This window comes from Neoarius graeffei, chromosome 7, assembly GCF_027579695.1.
Source record: "Neoarius graeffei isolate fNeoGra1 chromosome 7, fNeoGra1.pri, whole genome shotgun sequence".
Classification (NCBI taxonomy): domain Eukaryota; kingdom Metazoa; phylum Chordata; class Actinopteri; order Siluriformes; family Ariidae; genus Neoarius; species Neoarius graeffei.
Genome location: NC_083575.1, coordinates 55,111,927 through 55,134,394, shown reverse-complemented (window position 1 = coordinate 55,134,394; position 22,468 = coordinate 55,111,927). Strand labels below are relative to the sequence as shown.

At 40.7% G+C, this 22,468-nt stretch overlaps 1 protein-coding gene across 3 annotated transcripts; it reads left to right on the top strand.

Moving 5' to 3' along the window:
• The first annotated feature begins 1,162 nt into the window (after positions 1–1,162).
• Positions 1,163–14,034, top strand: nsmce4a (NSE4 homolog A, SMC5-SMC6 complex component). Of its 3 annotated transcripts, none has more exons than XM_060925997.1 (11): positions 1,163–1,258; positions 3,387–3,671; positions 3,796–3,876; positions 4,003–4,133; positions 4,226–4,368; positions 4,485–4,584; positions 4,672–4,762; positions 6,067–6,101; positions 6,338–6,386; positions 7,561–7,646; positions 13,730–14,034. In XM_060925997.1, the coding sequence occupies exons 2-11, from the start codon at positions 3,455–3,457 to the stop codon at positions 13,799–13,801; spliced, it is 1,005 nt and encodes a 334-aa protein (XP_060781980.1). In that variant the 5' UTR covers positions 1,163–1,258; positions 3,387–3,454; the 3' UTR covers positions 13,802–14,034. The 3 variants fall into 3 exon arrangements, with proteins under 3 accessions (XP_060781980.1, XP_060781978.1, XP_060781979.1); XM_060925995.1 differs by having other exon boundaries at positions 6,007–6,101; XM_060925996.1 differs by lacking the exon at positions 1,163–1,258 and adding an exon at positions 1,266–1,515 and having other exon boundaries at positions 6,007–6,101.
• The last annotated feature ends 8,434 nt before the right edge of the window (positions 14,035–22,468 follow it).

Genomic DNA, 22,468 nt, shown 5'->3' with positions numbered 1-22,468 from the left:
ATGGATGTAGAAGTGATCTGGACAGTATTGTTGATCATTGTGAGGAGTGACTGGTGCTGTGCTTGGTGAGGTGCCGGTTGTATAGTCTCGCAGCAGTAGGGAGGAAGGAGCTGCTGTATCTCTCCTTAACACACTGCAGATGGAGGAGCTGGTCACTGAACAAGCTGCGACATCCTTTGTTAAAGTGATGCATTATCAGTTAAAAATATGTATTTTAAAGCATCATGAGTTATTGCTGATAGTTTACTTCTGCTGTAAGGATATGTACTGTTTTGAACAGTTTATTCAGCGCCTACAGTTAAGATGCACAGTTTGGGTCCAGAAAACCTTTTAAATAGGATCTGAGGACAGGACAGGATCTGAGGACAGGATAGGATAGGATCTGAGGACAGGACAGGATCTGAGGATAGGATAGTACAGGATAGAATCTCAGGACAGGATCTGAGGACAGGATAGAATCTCAGGACAGGACAGGATCTGAGGACAGGATCTGAGGACAAGACAGGATCTGAGGACAGGCTCTGAGGACAGGACAGGATCTCAGGACAGGATAGAATCTCAGGACAGGATAGAATCTTAGGACATGACAGGATCTGAGGACAGGATAGAATCTCAGGACAGGATCTGAGGACAGGATAGAATCTCAGGACAGGATCTGAGGACAGGATAGAATCTCAGGACAGGATCTGAGGACAGGATAGAATCTCAGGACAGGACAGGATCTGAGGACAGGACAGGATCTGAGGACAAGATAATCTCAGGACAGGACTCTTTAGAGTGACCTGCTGTGTAAATGTTCTGACATTGTCATGCTAGCAACATGCTAAATGAAACATTAGTGCTGCTTTTACATTCTTGTACTGTTGTAGTCCTTCTGCTGTAATCCACTGCTGTAGTCCTTCTTTCCTTCATGAAAGAATAAAAAAGAGTACTAGCTAGTAACATCAGTAAGAGGCGTTCATGTACAACTGTTCAGATTAAAAACTCGTATTTACGACATTTATCTGTGTAGCACAGAAAGGCAGCACATATCCACTGGTCCAAAGGCTAAACTCGAAATGACGAAATACCAGAAATAAAGTGCACTACATACAACATAGACGCCATTGTATTAAACCCTATGTAGTGCACTTAGATAGGGAGTGTGTGGCTGTTTGGGATTCACCCAAGTATGCAAATCGAAAAGAAGTCTACTTCCGTGTTTTATTTCGCGCGAAGCTGTCTTTATAGTAGTTCGAACCGGTAGCCTGTATGTAATGTGAGTATGATTAGCTACTGTATACTGAACTATATTATAAATCATGATGGCGATGTACAGTGAGGAGGGATTTTAATGTTGTGATAAACGTTTTAGTAGCCTGAGTGTTCTTCAAATGCGTTTAGTTTGTTAGTTAGTTTGTTTATAGCTAGCTGTCAGCACAGACGCCAGGAGGAATGATTTTGGATAATTAGCCACAGCTTAAACTCCACAAAGAAGCTAACTAACGACAGCTGGAGTTTAAAAGCCCAAAACCGGTAACCGACATGTAATTTTTTTAATGTAAAATCTTTTCTTGACGAATTCTAAATATTTTAAGATATACAATAATATAAACATTTCCATGTACATACCGCACGAATAATAGCCTTCACTGCAGTACAGAGAGCTCTAGTGTTCGTTATTTATAAATCACTCAAGAGTCACCATTTGTTTGTGTTATTAGTTTTTGCACTCCAGTAAACTTTGAACACTTTCAGTAAACATACGTGGTTTGGACCAATCCGGTTAGGGTGCGTCCATGGTTTGGACCAATCCGGTTAGGGTGCGTCCATGGTTTGGACCAATCCGGTTAGGGTGCTTCCATGGTTCGGACCAATCCGGTTAAGGCGCTTCCATGGTTCGGACCAATCCGGTTAAGGCGCTTCCATGGTTCGGACCAATCCGGTTAAGGCGCTTCCATGGTTCGGACCAATCCGGTTAAGGCGCTTCCATGGTTCGGACCAATCCGGTTAAGGCGCTTCCATGGTTCGGACCAATCCGGTTAAGGCGCGCCCATGGTTCGGACCAATCCGGTTAAGGCGCTTCCATGGTTCGGACCAATCCGGTTAAGGCGCTTCCATGGTTCGGACCAATCCGGTTAAGGCGCTTCCATGGTTCGGACCAATCCGGTTAAGGCGCGCCCATGGTTCGGACCAATCCGGTTAAGGCGCGCCCATGGTTCGGACCAATCCGGTTAAGGCGCGCCCATGGTTCGGACCAATCCGGTTAAGGCGCGCCCATGGTTCGGACCAATCCGGTTAAGGCGCGCCCATGGTTCGGACCAATCCGGTTAAGGCGCGCCCATGGTTCGGACCAATCCGGTTAAGGCGCGCCCATGGTTCGGACCAATCCGGTTAGGGCGCGCCCATGGTTCGGACCAATCCGGTTAGGGTGCGCCCATGGTTCGGACCAATCCGGTTAGGGTGCGCCCATGGTTCGGACCAATCCGCTTAGGGTGCGCCCATGGTTCGGACCAATCCGCTTAGGGTGCGCCCATGGTTCGGACCAATCCGCTTAGGGTGCGCCCATGGTTCGGACCAATCCGCTTAGGGTGCGCCCATGGTTCGGACCAATCCGCTTAGGGTGCGCCCATGGTTCGGACCAATCCGCTTAGGGTGCGCCCATGGTTCGGACCAATCCGCTTAGGGTGCGCCCATGGTTCGGACCAATCCGAAGAGAGAGATTGATTGTGTGTGTGTGTGTAGCAATATTTATTTTGACTTGCAAAGTTCCAGCAAAACAAAAAGTGTAAAATAAGTGCTGATGATACTTGCAGTACTATCACTGCGAAATGGTGATCTATAGCACTATTAGACTTAGACAACCTTTATTGTCATTCAGTATGCAACAAATGTACACCGAACGAAATTTTGTTGCAATTTGGCTCAGCACGGAATTAAATATGAAGTGTATTAAATTAAATTATGCAGCAGCAAAAATATTATAAAGTGCAATAGTATAAAGTATTAAAGTATAATAGTATTAAAATAATATATAGTGATCTACAGCACTATTCAAATCTCAGCTTAAATTGACAACACGCGCGCACACAAAACAAAAGGACAGACACAAAAATAATCAAAATTTTTAGTGAATGTAATGGCCACCCACAGTATCTTTGGCTGTATCATATACCAAACTTGTTGGGTACACATCTCGATCTAAATTATTTTACACACATGATACTAGTTCTGTAGTATCTCCGAGTACTTTTGTCATCGTAAATGGCAAGATGTTTGATAAGCATAGTCCCTGCTCCATAGTTAATTTATAATATTTACAATGATACCAATCTGGCTGTATTTGTAATGATCTGCAAATTGTGTTTATTCCTTGTGATTTTATTTTGCTCATTATTCCATTTAAGGAGCAATTTGAGGACGTACAATCCCAAACAGAAATATTTCCACGCTTTCTAAGAGGGCCTTGTTGAAGATGTCCGATTCGAGACGGAGGGTCAGTAGAGGCAGTCAGGAGGAGGCTGCTGGTCATGGTAATGGAGTGGGTGGGCGCAGTAGACCAGAAAGATCAGCAGACACGGGTGAAGATGATGAGGGTGCAGGTCCTTCAGGGATTCATGAGGAAGATGACGATCCTGCCAAGCGGCGGGAGATCAGAAGCCAGTACAGGGATCTTATTAACTCTGTTCAACGTGAGTTTCAGCACTGAGGGCTTTTCAACAATGTTATCTTGGAATTACTATTACACTCTTTTTAAATTACATGTCCTGTCACCTGAAAGAAGGTATTTTTCTGATTTTTTTTTTTGACTTGCAGAAAACCGTGAGGACATGCTGAATCCTGCCAACAATAAACTGTTTGATGTGTTAGAGGAGGCCAACAAACTGTTTGTTAATGGTAATATATGCATCTTTTACTGGGTTAGAATGTAACATTTTGTCTCAGCTCTGTAAGTGTGTTAAGGGGGGGGACCACCACCTACTTCAATTCATGTCATGATTGTGGTCTGAACGCTTCCCACAGTCAGGCAGGCTCGAGAGGCTGCACTGGATGCACAGCTGCTTGTCCTCGCCACAGACCTGGGGAGAGAAAAGGCCAGCCAGCTGCATGCTGAGGGCTCAGCTTTTGATCCATCTGCGTTTGCAGAGCATTTGGTAAGATATTGTTTATTTACATTTTCAGAACAGCTAACCTAGCAATTTGGGTTAATTAATCTTTTTTTTTTTTTTTCCCTTTGCAATCTCAGCTGTCCTTCATGGGACTCAATCGCTTAGAAGAGGAAGAGGATGGTGATGCCGGGATGGATGGGTATATGCCTCCAGATGCCTGGCAACGACTTTCCAAAAGAGCACAATATTGCTTCAGAACAGCCCCTTCATTCCATTACATGTGAGTTAAAAAAAAAAACTAAACAAAAAACACTTGAGAAAGTCAGTCACTATGAACTTGACTAGGTACTGAAAGTGATTTTTTTTTTTTTTTTAAACTTGCTTTCATTCTTTAAGGTTCGGCTCATTTTTGGCTGAGCCACCACCACCACGGCAGCGGGTTGAGCGGCAAAGGAAAGCTCCCAGCAAAGAAGCAAAACAAATCATGCCCACTCAGGTCTGATTTATTTTCTGTGTCTTTCATTGCTTCGAATGCTTTTGATCAAAGCAAAGATTTATTTTAAAATGTCCTTTCACGTCACAGCTAAAGAAAATGGAAGAATCACATCAGGAAGCTACAGAGAAAGAAGTGGAGAGGATTTTTGAGTGCCTTCAGCGTTACTTTGCTGATGACCGTTAGTACATATGTTTTGTTGTTTCTCGTTGGCAGATATTGAAGTTTGAAAATAGTAATGATATCAGAAATCTCCACACAATTGCCAGTCTGTTGTAGAGCTCTCCTGCAATTTACAATTGAATATTTAAATAATATTGGCTGGCTTTGAGTGGTTTATCAGATATATTCCATTCAGCTAGCATGATATTGGATGAGTCAAAGACAAGTTCAATATCATGCTAGCTGAATGGAATATATCTGATAGACCATGAAAAAAAGCCAGCCAATATTTATTATTATTATTATTATTATTATTATACATACTCTCTTCATATCAGCATTCTCGAAGGCCAACACTAGCTTACCTGTGACTCAGTACTGTTAGTGCAGCAGTCCAGTTACCTTCTAGCTGGTGTAGCAATGAGCAGTAGTGTTAGCAAAGGCCAGCATGAGCTTACCTGCGACTTGGTGCTGTTAGCGTGGCAGTCCTGTTACCTTCCAGCTAGTTCAGTGTTAGCTAAGGCCAATGCTAGCACAGTCAAGCCGAATTATAATTATTATTATTATTCTCCCTGTGTAATTTACTCAGTTACTTTTAAAATCAACATCGACAGCTACACACAACAGAGCGACCTGGCAGTCAAAATTCTCTCAAAATCTTCCGCTTTTAATGAAGCAAACCTTGCAGCCATGTTTGTTTACAAATTGTCACAGTCACTCGCTAGTGTGGACGTGTTGCATCTCCGATGTGTCTCTCTTCCAGTTTGTCGATGTCTGTTGGTATGTTTTTCTCTTTGTAAATATGCGTGAAGAATATATAATGAAGTTTTGGTAGCCTTTTGGGTGTTCGGCACGTCTTTTGGTTTCAGTTTTTAGTTTATTTATTTAGTGCTTAATTATAGCATAGCTAATCCTAGCAGTAGCACTGGATTAACCCCATCTTGTCTCTCTCTCCTGGCTGACGAAGAAATGATTCTGTGCATGCGCAGCAGAAAAGTTTTGTCATTGGATATTCGCATGAGCTCTGACGTGTGACGTTGTGTTGTCTTGACAACATGCAATATTATAACAATATTGGAGGCTCATTCTCCATTGGGGAGAGTGGTGTAATACATGGAGGATAAGCGATATGATAATATTGCATGCCATCAATAAACCCACTAGAAGGGAATAGAATACATGTTTTTATTCCATGCATAAAGTGGCCTGTATGTATAATAATATTAAATATTGTTTCAAATATTTTGCTTTCATTTTCAACAGCACATTCCCCTATATTGTATTACGAGTTTGTTGTTGACCCTACCTCCTTTTCCCGGACAGTGGAGAACATTTTCCACACCTCGTTTCTTATCAGGGTGAGTGTTTTGGCCTTATTTTATTCCTGCCATGCCTGTTGATATTAAATGTACAAGTAGGAACTCTTCCCTGCTCTGTTCTGATTTCCATATTATAATACTGTAGTAGTAGTAATAATAATAAAACTAATATAGGTAGAAGCAAGAACAAATTTAGGATTAGCATCAACTTCTTTTGGAAATACAATGAGCTCTCAAATATGTACTTGTATTCAATCACATTTATTTATTCTCAGGACGGCCTGGCAAGGATTCATCTAAACAGTGACAAACTTCCTTGTATAGGTAAGATGAATATCGGACATCACTTTCCTTTTAAGATTTTATTGAAGATTGATTGATTTGTTTCTAGAATCATTTGTTTGGCAACTATTTTATTGGAATTACATTTGCATGGAGCCTGTAAAGGGGGGGAGGACCATTTTGATTAGCCTTGCAATGCTTCACCATTATTTCAAAAAAGTTCCAAAAGTGTAAGCTGCACTGTTGATGAAGGTGAGGTTTATGTTGAGATATTTGAGTTCATCCTCATAAAGATATGTGATTGGTGATTGACAGGATGGAGGTTCAGGGAAGAAGGGTAAGGGTCAGATAATGTGCAATAAAAACACTAGACTTATGAGAATTTCAAGAAGAAATGAAACGCTTCCCTGTTAATACATATGAGTGATTCCACGCTTATGGGTACTGAAATGGGGACATGAACTTATTTTTAAAAATTCACCTAAAACCATTTCTTTTTTTTACCATCAGGTCACAAAACATGTAATCTTTAATGAATGATATGTTAAAAGATAACTTTAATTTTCTGAGATGTAATAAAAACATATTTATATGCCAAAGTCAGAACGTAACAGAAGTGTTGTGGACATATAGATTCTCAATTTTAACAATGTAGAATTACTTTTTGAAACATAGGAAGGTGATGTTTTAGCAAATATAATTAATAAACATGTGTAGTAGAATAAACATACACATTCTTTCAATAAGATTAACATGGTATATAGCTAGATTGTAATTAATTTGTAACAGATGCGAGATGGACAATCGTAACAGAAGTAATGTAACAGACATCATTTTGGAACTCATAGGCTTGACTTTGGCATATAAATATGTTTTTATTACATCTCAGAAAATTAAAGTTATCTTTTAACATATCATTCATTAAAGATTACATGTTTTGTGACCTGATGGTAAAAAAAGAAATGGTTTTAGGTGAATAAGTTCATGTCCCCATTTCCGTACCCATAAGCGTGGAATCACTCATATATGAAATGTATATAACCCACATTTAAAAAAGGATTTTAAAACAACAAAGAATAATTAATATTGATTGATTAGTAATCTCTCCCCCCCAAAAAAAAAACAAACAAAAAAAACATTTGATGTTAGAATTGCGATTTTTGGACTGTTAAACTTTTTTAATTTCATGTGCTGTTTGTGTGTGTCTTGCCTTCAGCTCCAGTTGAAGAGGGTGAGTTAGACCCTGGTGGTGCCAACACTCGTCATCAGTGTGTCATCTCGATCAGTCCAGCTAGCTGGAGGGTAAGCTCCTAGTCATGCACATGCATATAGGTTCCATTGACCATAAATGATGTGTTGATACTACAACTGGAATTTAGGGATACGAGTGCATTTCAAACAATTAGAATATCATGAAAATGCTCTTTTTTTGTAATTTAATTCAAAAAGGTAAACTTTCATATATTCTATATTCACATGTAAAGTGAAATATCTCAAGCCTTTTTTTTTTTTTTAATTTTGATAATTATGGCTTATAGCTCCTGAAAATCAGAAATCCAGTATCTCAAATTATTAGAATATTTCCTAAGATCAGTCAAAAAAGGATTTACAGTACAGAAATGTTTAACTTCTGAAAAGTATGTTCATTAATACACTCAGTACTTGGTTGGGGCTCCTTTACCATGAATAACTGCATCAATCCGGTGTGGCATGGAGGTGATCAGTCTGTGGCACTGCTGAGGTGTTACTGAAGCCCAAGTTGCTTTGATAGTGGCCTTTAGCTCGTCTGTATTTTTGGGTCGGGTGTTTCTCATCTTCCTCTTGACAATACGCTATAGATTCTCCATGGAGTTCAGGTCAGGCGAGTTGGCTGGCCAATCAAGCACAGTAATATTATGGTCAGCAAACCATTTGGTAGTAGTTTTGGCACTGTGGGTCGGTGCTAAGTCCTGCTGGAAAAGGAAACCGGCATTTTCATAAAGCTTGTCAGAAGATGGAAGCATGAAGTGCTCTAAAATCTCCTGGTAGATGGCTGTGTTGACTTTGGACTTGATAAAATACAGTGGACCAACACCAGCAGATGACATGACACCCCAAATCATCACAGACTGTGGAAACTTCACACTGGACTTCAAACACCTTGGATTCTGTGCCTCTCCACTCTTCCTCCAGACTCTCGGACCTTGATTTTCAAATGAAATGCAAAATGTACTTTCATCTGAAAAGGACTTTGGACCACTGAGCAACAGTCCAGTTCTTTCTCTCCTTAGCCCAGGTAAGACGCTTCTGACGTTGTCTCTGGCTCAGGAGTGGCTTGATATTAGGAATGTGACAGTTGTAGTCCATTTCCTGAAGGTGTGTGTGGCGTGGCTCTTGATGCACTGACACCAGCCTCAGTCCACTCCTTGTGAAGCTCTCCTAAGTTCTTAAATCAACTTTTCTTGATAATCCTCTCAAGGCTGCGTTCATCCCTATTGCTTGTGCACCTTTTCCAGCCAGCCTTTTCAGCAATGACCTTCTGTGACTTACCCTCCTTGTGGAGGGTGTCGATGATTGATTGATTGTCTTCTGGACAACTGTCAAGTCAGCAGTCTTCCCCATGATTGTGATTGCATGTACTGAACTAGACTGACAGATGCATTGTGTTATATATATATATATATATATATATATATATATATATATATATATATATATATATATATATATATATACTGTTTTACTCAAAATGAAAAATTCAATTATTTTGAGAGATTTTTTTTTTTGCATTTTTTGTGCTGTAGGCCATAATTATCAAAATTAAAATAGAAAAACACTTGAAACATTTTAGCTTGTGTAATTAGTCAAGAATATTATTACATTTTCACTTTCTTAAATAACTGATGGAGAATATTGAACTTTTTCCACGATATTCTAATTGTTTGAGATGCACCTGTATATCCGTGTGTATATTAAATGCAGTGATGTCACATTTAATCACTGTAATTCCACTGTGGTGTGAAACGAATCGTATAATTGGAAGGCAGAGAAATTTTAGATAGCAATCTCAGAAAAGTTACAGCACCATAACCCTTGGGCATTTAAACGTCTCAAACCCAATTCTGTGCAACTGTTAATTTCAGTAAAACAGTCCGTTGTCCAAAGCATCTTCATAGACATGCTTGTTCTCCGTGGTTCAAATCTGTTATACAACCCCTGGCAAAAAAATATGGAATCACTATTGTTGGAGGATGTTCATTCAGCTTTTTTTTTTTATTTTTATTTTTTATTTGTAGCAAAACCAATTCACACATGACACACAACTATTTTTGTTTAACAGCTGAACATTCTGGCTGTATAAAACTAAATTGCTGTAATTGCATTTATTTATTTATTTATTTATTTTATTTATTTTTTGCTGATCTAGGGGGAAAAATTGTGGAATCACTCAATGATGAGAGAGTTATGAAATCACTTTGTAATTTGCATTTCTAAAACAAATCCATGCAGAAGTGTAAATATGCAAATTAGCCTGTAGTTAAGAGAGTGCTTGCAGTCAGAAGCATTTTTAATGTGGGGGGGGGCACACTGGCGGGGGTCCTCCCCCAGAAAATTTTTAATTAATTAGATGCCATTTCCTGCATTCTCGTGTATTTTTAACAGGTTGTTAAACACCTAATTTTACCTACAAAAGTCACTTAATTCCTAGCCTGGGCCCGCCCATCCTAAGCGTGACGCAACACAAGGGCCTGTTGCGAGCTTAGTCTGGCCAGGCAAGCTATCTCCAGCTCTTCCAAGCTCCCGAAAAATCGGGAGCCAATCAACTTTGAGCATCTCCAATGGCCCTGGGTAGAGGCGTGTTCAAGGCAGTGACGTAGTAGAACTACGACCGGAAACCATAGATTGTTTACAGAATCTATGCCGGAAGCGCTTCATTCACTAGAAACATTACGAACATGGAGCAAGTTCTCATTGAAAACGGAGCAAAGAGCAGCCCTGGAGGTATTTATTGAAAGGAAGGACGTTTTCGCCTTGCTCCCGACCGGCTTCGGTAAGAGTTTAATCTACCAGTTAGCCCCGTCGCGTCACATACGTCAGAGGAAAGAGTGATGTGATTGGTTTAAGCTTCGTCACAGCCTTTTCTGGCTTCGACCAGTAGCAAACTGAGGCATTTCAGGGAGGCGGGTCAACCATGCACTTTGGGAAACGGTTGGGCTTAATATCTTTGCCAGACCAAATGCTCGCAGTGCTTTGAAGTCGCGTTAGCCAGACTACTTAATTCAATGACTATTTTAGAGACTCAACAATAAGTCCTCATTCAACTAGTCCATATATTCAAACCCACTGCTCTGCCTAAGATAATGAGATGAATGTGACACAATTTATCACCAGCAATGACTTTATGGGTGCATTTTACTTTTTATTTTGTTTCCTTTTTTATTTATAGATGTAACACAACATGCCACTGTGCCAAGCAATAGTGACACTCAACTGTATGTTTAAAAATAAGAATGTTCATAATTTCACACAATGAACAGGCATGACATGGCATCATGCAAACTTCATAACACAAAATCACACTGTGTCAAGCAACGGTGACATAAAAGAGAACTTCACACAATGAACAAGTGCAATTTTGTCAACCTACATGCAATGGTACAGTAACATTTACAGATTGGTATAACAAATAGATTTACAGATATAACTCCTTCTTACATTGGTGCCACCACAATTTCTACCACTTCATAACTTTTATCCCCCTTTCCTTCACAATCCACCTGGAATAACATCCATCTCTCTCCATTGCTTTCCTCTCTACTATTCCTTCCCCATACACTGATTTCCTATGATACTTTCCAGAAAACTGGCAAAGACCAGACAAAACAAGGAATCAATAAATATCATCAGAGCAGACTTGACCTCATTCTTGGCATTACAGTAAGGCAGGCCTACTGGGTTTGAGTTAAATGATAGCTAACATTAAGCTAGCTGGTACATCTGCTAACATTGACTAGCCAGCTAACTGCACTATTTCCACTGGGACAAAAAAACCCGTCCTGTGGGGAAATTTTGACTGACTTTCCGCTTCTTTGTAAAGAATTTCCTTATGTCCATTGTGTCTGGGGAGGAGCAAATACTGCAAACAATTCATCATCAACCAAGAATACCCCTTTAGGCTAAGCTTATTTCATTGTTTAGTTGAATATTAATTTAACGTGTCCTAGGGTTAATTTTGAGGGCAGATAACAAAAGAATAAGGTTTTAGCAAAAGCTAGACATTGTGAGGTGGCAATGGGGCTGACGTCACCTCCTCCACTTTCAAGCAGCCTGCACCTTGCACCAACATTTCTCTGCTTGCACTGAGATTCACTTGCGCGCGGTGAGTTGTTGTAGGGAACGCCCGGAAAACCCAGAGTGGATTTTCAGTGGTATGTGTATTCTCTTATCGATCAAGTGGAATGGATTCTTTCATGAAGCAATAGAAATGGTGCTGGGTGAACTCATATTTTATGTTAAATGTGGGGGTCCAAACAAAGAATTATGAAGTGTGAAGGGGACACGTCCCCTTCACATTCAATGGTGGCGACGCCCATGCTTGCAGACCTTACTGAGCTGTTACACCTGGCTGATTGAAAAGAAACATGGCCCCAACAAGAGAGCTGTCAGCTGCAATAATGGAAAGGATTATAAAAGTCCTTCAAGAAGAGAATTCAACACAGAGCGTGGCAAAAGATGTTGGTTGTTTCCAGTCAGCTGTGTCTAAATTTTGGAGGAAGTACAGACAAAATGGGAAGGTTGTGAAAGGAAAACATACGGCTAGACCAAAGAAGACGTCAAAGTGTCAGGACAGAAAACTCAAAGCAGTATGCCTTGAAATAGAAAATGCACAACAAAACAAATGGGCAGAAACAGGAGTCAATATTTGTGTCCGAACTGTAATAAATCGGCTGAAGGAAATGGTTTCCATTTGGCTTTTCTGGATGTAAATCCCATCATTAACACCTAAACAGAAGAACAAGGTTTACAGTGGGCTAAAGAGAAGCAGTCATAGACTGTGGATGATTGGATGAAAGTGATATTCAGTGACGAATGACAAATCTGCATCAGCCGAGGAGATGATGCTGGAGCTTTTGTCTGGTGCCGTTCCAATGAAACCTATAAAGATGACTGCCTGAAGGAAACAAGCAAATTTCTGCAGCCATTGATATGGGATTGCATGTCAGGTAAAGGACCAGGGGAGATGGCAGTCATTACCTCTACAGTAAATGCACATTAAAATTTTGGACACTTTTCTCATTTCATCTATAGAAAGTAGGTTTGGTGGTGATTGAAGTAGTTTTTCAGAATGATAATGCATTTTGCCACAGAGCAAAGAGTGTTAAAACATTTCTTCATGGACAGCATATCAGCTCAGTAACACGGCCAGCAAACAGTCTGGATCTCAATCTGATTGAAAATTTATGGTGGAAATTGGGGGAAAAAAAAGGTCCATGACAAGGCTCCATCCTGCAAAGCTGATCGCTCAACCACTATACAGGAAAGGTGGAACCTGATTTAATGAATACTGTTTTTCATTAGTGAAGTCCATATCTCAAAGAATTCAAGCTGCCATAAAAGCCCAAGGATGTGCAACAAGTACTAATTTGTGATCCCCCCCCCCCCATCCTTGAGTGATTCCATAATTTTTTTTTCCTCCACTTGATCAGGAAAAATATGCAGTTAATTAGAACAATTTAATTTGTTTGAGGTATGTTTTACAAAGCTGAAATGTTCAGCTCATCTCATCTCATTATCTCTAGCCGCTTTATCCTTCTACAGGGTCACAGGCAAGCTGGAGCCTATCCCAGCTGACTACGGGCGAAAGGCGGGGTACACCCTGGACAAGTCGCCAGGTCATCACAGGGCTGACACATAGACACAGACAACCATTCACACTCACATTCACACCTACGGTCAATTTAGAGTCACCAGTTAACCTAACCTGCATGTCTTTGGACTGTGGGGGAAACCGGAGCACCCGGAGGAAACCCACGCGGACACGGGGAGAACATGCAAACTCCACACAGAAAGGCCCTCGCCGGCCCCGGGGCTCGAACCCAGGACCTTCTTGCTGTGAGGCGACAGCGCTAACCACTACACCACCGTGCCGCCCGAAATGTTCAGCTGTTAAACAAAAATAGTTTTCATCCATCCATCCATCCATCCATCCATCCATCCATCCATCGACAACTGTCTCTCTACCTGCCTGCCGACCCACCTACCTACCTAGAGCTACAAAGTTTAAAAAAAAAAAAAAAGCTGAATGAACATCCTCCAAGAGGAGTGAGTCCATATTTTTTTGCCAGGGGTTGTATTTGAACAATAAATAAATCTGTTCTTAAAAAAAAATTCTTTCTGTTTTGCAGGAGATCATTAAGGCCTTTGATATAAAGGAGGCTTTGATTCCCACTCCAAAAGTGTTGTCACAAGAAGGCTGATTTTAAAAAATAATAATAAATTAAACAGATAAATTAAACAAAAATACTTAGAAATGTGTTCATATTTTTTTGTAACTTTTTCTAGAAAGTGATTTTAGCTTTATTTACAATTTTTAAGTGTATATGACGTATGTAAAATGCACTGAGGATCAAATTGGAGCTTAATAATGTAAGAAACCTATATGTTCCAATGTTAATATTGTGAAATAAATTTGCAGTCTTTAAAACCACAACCATGATCATTTTTTGTGTGTACATCACTGGATATAGTCTATTGAATGAATGTTTTATGTGCATTTTGTATGCAGTCTTTGTCCATACTTATTAATTGCTACCACCTAGTGGACAAAACTAATACATTTTTTTAAATGTATATATCTCCACATTCACTGGATATAAGCAATTGCACGCTCTGATTGGCCACTCTATTACTTGGCTATCAGTTCATATACTGTGAGGAGAGAGAAACAAAATGGCAAAGCATGTTGTTGAACCAACCGAGGACAAAATAAAAACTCTATTCGAAAACAACCCCCCCCCCCCCCCAAAAAAAAAAGCAACAAAATATGGAATAAAGGTATTTGATGGTAAGAATTATTTTTTAAAAAAGTTTTCAAGAATTATCGCATTTTTCACAAATTGCAACTGTCATTTTGTTGGTTTGTTTGCATTCTAAGTGGAAATTATTTTTTTGGAAGTTTTGTATAAAGTTTTAATTTGTCAAATTTGCAAAAAGTAAAAACGCTCTGTTTCTCAAAATCCAGTGAATGTGGATCTCATCTCATCTCTAGCCGCTTTATCCTGTTCTACAGGGTTGCAGGCAAGCTGGAGCCTATCCCAGCTGACTAAAGGTGAAAGGCGGGGTACACCCTGGACAAGTCGCCAGGTCATCACAGGGCTGACACATAGACACAGACAGCCATTCACACTCACGTTCACACCTACGGTCAATTTAGAGTCACCAGTTAACCTAACCTGCATGTCTTTGGACTGTGGGGGAAACCGGAGCACCCAGAGGAAACCCACGTGGACACGGGGAGAACATGCAAACTCTGCACAGAAAGGCCCTAGCCGGCCACGGGGCTTGAACCTGGACCTTCTTGCTGTGAGGCGACAGCGCTAACCACTACACCACTGTGCCGCCCGTGAATTAAGTTATTCCACTCAATCTCGTTGTACATGGCTCGTCGGCTAACTTTTTCAGCAGTTTGTGCTATGGTAGCTCTTTTGTGGGATTGGACCATATGGGCTAGCCTTCATGCCCCATGAGAATCAGTGAGCCTTCGACACCCAGGACTCTGTTGCCAGTTCACCGGTTGTCCTTCTTTGGACCACTTTTGGTAGGTACTAATACTGCATACCGGGAACACCCTACAAGATGTGCCATTTTGGAGATGCTCAGACGCAGTCATCGAGCCATCACAATTTGATCCTTGTCAGAATTGCTCAGATCCTTAGACTTGCCCATTTTTCCTGCTTCCAACACATCAACTTCAATCACTGACTGTTCTCTTGCTGCTTAATATATCCCACCCCTTGACAGGTGCCATTGTAATCAGATAATGTTGTTCACGTCACCTGTCAGTGGTCAAAAAGTTATGCTGATCAGTGTATGTATGCATATATAAAATGTGTTCATACACATACGGTACCAGCCAAATGTTTGGACACCTTCTATTTCAATGCTTTTTTCTTTATTTTAATTAATTTAAAAACACTTCATATCTTTAAAATAATGTTGGATGTCGTTTCTCTTCACTTAGTTGAGTGGTTCTAGACAATATGGATTAGTACAGTTGTGGAATAGGGCTTAGATTAAGGCGGCAAGAACTTGCAATAATTAATCTGTGGTTGGTAGAAGAGAGCAACTGGACTTGCTTGAAAAGTCTTGAAGACGTTTCGCCTCTCATCCGAAAGGCATCCTCAGTTCTGTCTGTCTAATAGGGAGTATCAAGTATTTATCCTCTCATGGATCATCATAGAATCCGAATCAGAATGCTGATGGCTGCATTGTAGGTGGCTGATAGATGTCATAGACACCCACCTCTGTTCAGTAGGGTCGTTCCAGGTTGACAAAAATGAACGATCCTCTCTGGCTAAGATGTCTGCCAGTTTTCTGGAAGTCCTCTCATACTCCCGCACTAGTCGAAGGGAACTCATCCCAAAGTGCGTAGAAACATATCTGTGAAGATACTCAGTCATCCAGGTACATAGTAATCTGTGGTTGGTAGAAGAGAGCAACTGGACTTGCTTGAAAAGTCTTGAAGACGTTTCGCCTCTCGTCCGAAAGGCATCCTCAGTTCTGTCTGTCTAATGCAGCCATCAGCATTCTGATTCGGATTCTATGATGATCCATGAGAGGATAAATACTTGATACTCCCTATTAGACAGACAGAACTGAGGATGCCTTTCGGACGAGAGGCGAAACGTCTTCAAGACTTTTCAAGCAAGTCCAGTTGCTCTCTTCTACCAACCACAGATTACTATGTACCTGGATGACTGAGTATCTTCACAGATTTGCAATAATTAACTTTTGACGAGGCACACCTGTTAATTGAAAAGCATTCCAGTTGACCACCTCATGAAGCTGGTTAAGATAATGCCGCACATACCAACTTGGCAGGATTCTTTGTTATATGTCGGTAATACACATATTGTAATTTCGTTCAGTTCGGTCACATTTTACCAAACTTACAGTCCTTGATTAACAAAATTATACTTTGACAATTTCATGAGTGTGTGTTTTCCTTCTGAAATCAACTCCTCTCACAATTTTTGGATGAATTTCTCAAAGCTTGACAAAAGGCCTTGTTGTATGATGGTAATACGCATATTGTGATTTAATTTCGTTTGTGAAAATTTTACCAGAGTTTTGACCCTTGATTGTACTTGTACTTTGACAATTTCATGAGGGGGTACATTCTTCTGAAATCAACTCCTCTCACAATTTGTGGAGGAATTTCACCAAACTTGGCAAAAGGCATTGTTATATGACAGTTATACGCATATTGAAATTTTGTTTAATTTGGGCAGATTTTACCAGAGTTATGCCCTTGATTATTAACAAACTTGTACTTTGGCAACTTCATCAAGGTGTGTTGCTTTCTGAAATCAACTTCCCTCACAATTCTTATTATCTATCCCCCGCTGGCCGAAAGGCCCGAAGGGGGATTATGTCGTGGTAACGTCTGTCCGTCCGTCCCAGGAAGGGTACTCACTTTCTGAAATCAACTCCTCTCACAATTTTTGGAGGCATTTCACGAAACTTGACAGGATTCCTTGTTATATTTTGATAATATGCATATTGTAATTTCATTCAATTCAGTCGCATTTTACCAGAGTTATAGTATAGTTGCCAGCAGAGGATATTGTGCTCTCAGAGCACTCTTGTTCTCCATTATTCTCTGCAAAATTATTTTTAGACATGTTTGCAAATTCACTGGAAATCAAAAATTAAAACACATGATTTAGCTAATTATTCAGACCTTTAGCTAAGGCACTCCAGTCTGAGCTCATGTGCACCACCTTTGCTATGAATACTGTCTTTTCTGTGTGATGTCAAGTGAAAAAACATGCAGAGCCAAAACATTTAACTCCAAGTGATATGTCTGGTGAAAAGTAGGTTCTGCTCATCAATTGGCTATTTCCTACAGTGAAGCATGGTGCTGGTAGTATCGTGGGGTACTTTTCAATGGCTGAGACAGGGAAACTAGTCAGAACTGAATGAAGAATGAATACGACCAAATACAAAGGGGTCCTTGAAGAAAACCTGCTCAAGAGAGCACAGGACCTCAGACTTGTGCAGAGGTTCACTTTTCAGTGTACCAATGACCAATACCAAGACAGTGCTAGAGTGATTTTGGGAATGTCCTTGAGTGGCCCAACAAAAGCACAAACTTGAACCTCATAGAACGTGGTCATGAGGGTTAAAGATGGCAGTTCACAGACGCTCCGCAACCAGTCTGATTGAGCTTGAGAAGATTTGCCAGCTAGAATGGGAGAAACTGCCAAGAAGACTTGAAGCTATAATTGCTGCCAAAGATGCTTCTATACTTCTGTACTTCTATACAAAGATGCTTCTGAATAAAGACTCTGAATACTATCTAATTGAGATTTCACTTTTGATTTAAATTTTTAATAAATTTGGAAAAAAAAATCTAAAAACTTAATTTCGCTTTGTTTTTATGGATTATTTTTGGAGCTTTTGTGGAGTCCTGTTGTATGAAAAAAAATACACTCACCAACAGTTTATATAGAATATTCAGTCTTTATTATTTCTATTTAGCAGCATCAAATTATTGTGGTTGTGGTCCCTTTAAAATCCAAGATGTACTCTCTTTTCATCTCTCCCCATCTCTCTCTGCTTCACTCAATCCTGTTACCTCTCCCCATCCTCTTTGTGCTCTGTTAGTCTTTCTGTGGAAAGAGAGGCGCTTTTTACACATTCACAGTGCTACAAGGCACCATTTCTCTGTTAATCCTGAGGAATGCAGGACAGGAAATCAAAGCTCTCTCTTTTCTCTTTGCATTCTTTAACTGATTATATTGTTGCACTCTTATGTAACACAGCATGGATATGTTTGCCACACCAGTGCTGTGATCAGTGCTGGTGATGAAGCTTGTTAGTCACACACACACTCACACACTTGCATGCACGAGCCACGAGGATCTTCTCACTCTTTCACACTTGCATCCAGATGCTCACATGAATTGCAGCCAGCTCTTTGATGCCATCTCTCTGTAGTGGCGATGCAGTTCTGCAGAGACTATTTCTGCAAGCCTTGTAGCGCAGCTGTCACCTCCCCTCAGGAGGACATGGAATACAGGATGGGGAGCTGCATCGGAGTCGCACACAACCAGGTAACACCTCCATCACTCTCTATGGAACAGCAAGCAACAGATGATGAGGTAAAGAAACATAGAGAGTGGTGCAAGAGGTTGGTGAAAAATGGAGGGATGCTTGTGATCGTGACCATGCAGAGCTGGATGGTGGTGGATTTTTGGAGAGGGGGAGGGGAGGGGGGTTGTGCTGGAGTAGAGTGACGTCAGGCAAAGAAGGAAGGTGAGGAACCATGTAATTAGGGCTGCTACTGCCAGGACTGGAGAGAGGAGGAGGAGAGGGCACCATAGAGAAGAAGGAAAAGTGGGAGGGGCTGAGGGAGCATGGGGAGATGGGAGATGGAAAATGGAGCAGTGGAAATGAGCGGATGAGTGTGACTGCACTTGTTTATTGAAGAAGGGGTGCTTTACTGCAGTCTAATGACTATAGTGAGACTGATGTGTCTGGAATGATAGCGGAACAGAAAAATGTTGCATAGCAGCATGACTGAATGTTTCACACGTATTTTGGGGATTGAGTGGGCATTACTGTGATTATTAGATACATTGAGTCAAATATCACCTAACAGAACAAAAGGGTTAATCTGTTATTATATTTACATAAAACTATTACATTGGGGTGGCACGGTGGTGTAGTGGTTAGCACTGTCACCTCACAGCAAGAAGGTTCTGGGTCCGAGCTCAGTGGCCAACGGGGGCCTTTCTGTTTGGAGTTTGCATGTTCTCTGTGTGGGTTTCCTCCGGGTGCTCCGGTTTCGCCCACAGTCCAAAGACATGCAGGTTAGGCTAATTGGTGGCTCTAAATTGACCGTAGATGTGAATGTGAGTGTGAATGGTTGTTTGTCTCTATGTGTCAGCCCTGTGATAACCTGGCGACTTGTCCAGGGTGTACCCCGCCTCTCACCCATAGTCAGCTGAGATAGGCTCCAGCTTGCCCGCGACCCTGTAGAACAGGATAAAGCGGCTACAGGTGATGAATGGATGGATATTACATTGGGGGCGGCACGGTGGTGTAGTGGTTAGCACTGTCACCTCACAGCAAGAAGGTTCTGGGTTCGAGCTCAGTGGCCAACGGGGGCCTTTCTCTTTGGAGTTTGCATGTTCTCCCCATGTCTGCGTGGGTTTCCTCCAGGTGCTCCAGTTTCCCCCACGGTCCAAAGATATGCAGGTTAGATTGACTGGTGGCTCAAAACTGACTGTAGGTATGAATGGTTGTTTGTCTGTATGTATCAGCCCTGTGATGACCTGGGGACTTGTCCAGGGTGTACCCCGCCTCTCGCCCATAGTCATCTGGGATAGGCTTCAGCTTGCCCGCGGCCCTGTACGGGATAAGCGGTTACGGATAATGGATGGATGGATATTACTTTGGTAAAAGGATTGTTAAATGTGGTGGTCTATGATATTATTCAGTTTGATTTATTTGCCATACTTCCTCTTGGCTGAGTTTATCAAGCCATTTTTATTATTAGTCATATTTTACAGCTACTGTGATGACCTGGCGACTTGTCCAGGGTGTACCCCGCCTTTCGCCCGTAGTCAGCTGGGATAGGCGCCGGCTTGCCTGCGACCCTGTAGAAGGATAAAGCGGCTAGAGATAATGAGATGAGATGAGATGAGATTTTACAGCTAGAACTTCTAGTTTTGTATTTTTACTTTAATGGGACCTATTTGGGCACAGTATCCATATTCTTACAAGAATGAAGGAAGCCAACAACAAACAAATTTTACAGCTTAAACCTGTGGTGGTCTGTGAAAACCTGTAGAATTTTCCTACTGTTTCAGAAAACATGAATATTTCCCCCCAAACAGTGTAGAACGATTTCTATATTGATTTCTTCCTGTGTTATCTTGTTGCAAAGATCATGTTCGTTAGATAAAGAGCCAGTTTAATAAACACGACTGAAAAACTAGTCAGCTTACTGAAAGATGTTTAAATTCTAGTTTGCTAGCCATGTATCCTTTCCTCACACACTGAACGCCATGCATTGATCAAGTTGTTGGTTATGTACCAGAGTAAAATGGACATAAACCTCGTCAGCACCAGATGTCACATTGTTCCTGATGCACTTACATTGCTTCTTGTGCTGTTGCTATGGCAACAGATAGTTGTAGTGTTTCAGTACAACTAGAAAAAAGGACATTTAGTTGATAGGACAAAACTAACTGAGTGAATCAATGAATGTCGAGTAATCAGTTGAGTGAAAAGATAAGTTTGTCAAATGATTTTGTTCAGGAGATGAGACTACAGAGACTAGTTTTGATAAAGATTATTATAAAAGTGATCATTTCCGATCACTATAATCTTTGATAAAATGGGTGGTCATATTTTTAATTAATTTTTTATTTTAATAATTACATGTTAAATTAAATGCAAATTAAGTCTCTCTCTCTCTCTCTCTCTCTCATATATATATATATATATATATATATATATATATATATATATATATATATATATATATGTGTGTGTGTGTGTATGTATATATGTATATATGTGTATGTGTGTGTGTGTGTATATATATATATATATATATATATATATATATATATATATATATATATATATATATATATAAGTTGCTTTGACACAGTCACTGTGTTTCTTCCAGTGGAATTGAAGTGGAATCTTTCAGTGCAGTTTTGTCCTTTTTCACTTTTGGATATAACCAGACTTTAAAATGATGTAACTTTATTGTGAGTGAGATATTTTTGAAGAAAAGAGGAAACCTTTATTTGTCACATGCACACTTCAAGCACAGTGAGATTCATCTTCTGCATTTAACCCATCTGAAGCAGTGAACACATGCATACACCCAGAGCAGTGGGCAGCCACACTACAGTGCCCGGGGAGCAGTCAGGGGTTAGGTACCTTGCTCAAGGGTACTTCAGCCCAAGGCCGCCCCATGTTAACATGCAAAAGAAACAATATTTCAGTTCAGGAAAACCTGTAGTTTATAGTAGACAATATCAAAATTTGATGTTTTTTTCCAGGCTGCCGCACAAATAATACACCACTTCTTCTTCTTCCGGCTGCTCCCATTAGGGGTCACCACAGCAGATCATCATGATCTGCATATTTGATTTGGCATAGGTTTTTACACTGGATGCCCTTCTTGATGCAAACCCCCCAATCTATCTGGGCTTGAGACCGGCATTAAATATGCACTGGCTTGTACAATCTCAGTGGCTGGGTATTTTTACCTAATCTGCATGTCTTTGAACTGTGGAAGCAAACCGGAGCACCCAGAGGAAACCCATGCAGACATGGGGAGAACATGTAAACTCCACACAGAAAGGCCCCTGTCAGCCATGAGGTTTGAACCCGGAACCTTCTTACTGTGAGGCAACAGTGCCATACTTGCCAACCCCCAGAGAATGAAAAGTTGTAGATCAGATTGTGCAGCACAGTCACACCCTTCTAGGGGGGTCTGGTGGCATGCTCCCCTGAAAAATGTTGGAAAAAAATGGTGCCTTCTCCTGCATTCCGAATGCCATATATGAAGAAAATTGATCGAGAAATTGGACTGACATCCTTCTCAAAATACCTGCTTCTCACCTTGTCTCGATGCTTTGATGCTGACAACCAAGTCGCCTTGAACTTCTTGTCATAGCGAATCTGGTTTTTCCTTCTGAGTTTTCAATGTTCGCGATTACCAGAGTGTGTTTGGTTTTTACACATACTGGCACAGTTTGTTATAACGTGACCTCATTGCTGATTGGCTAGAACCATAACAGGAACCAATGGAATGGCGTGAGAGAGCTATAGATTCATTAGTTCCATTGGCTCTCAGCTTTGCTTAATATGACTTATTTGACACTGTATACTTG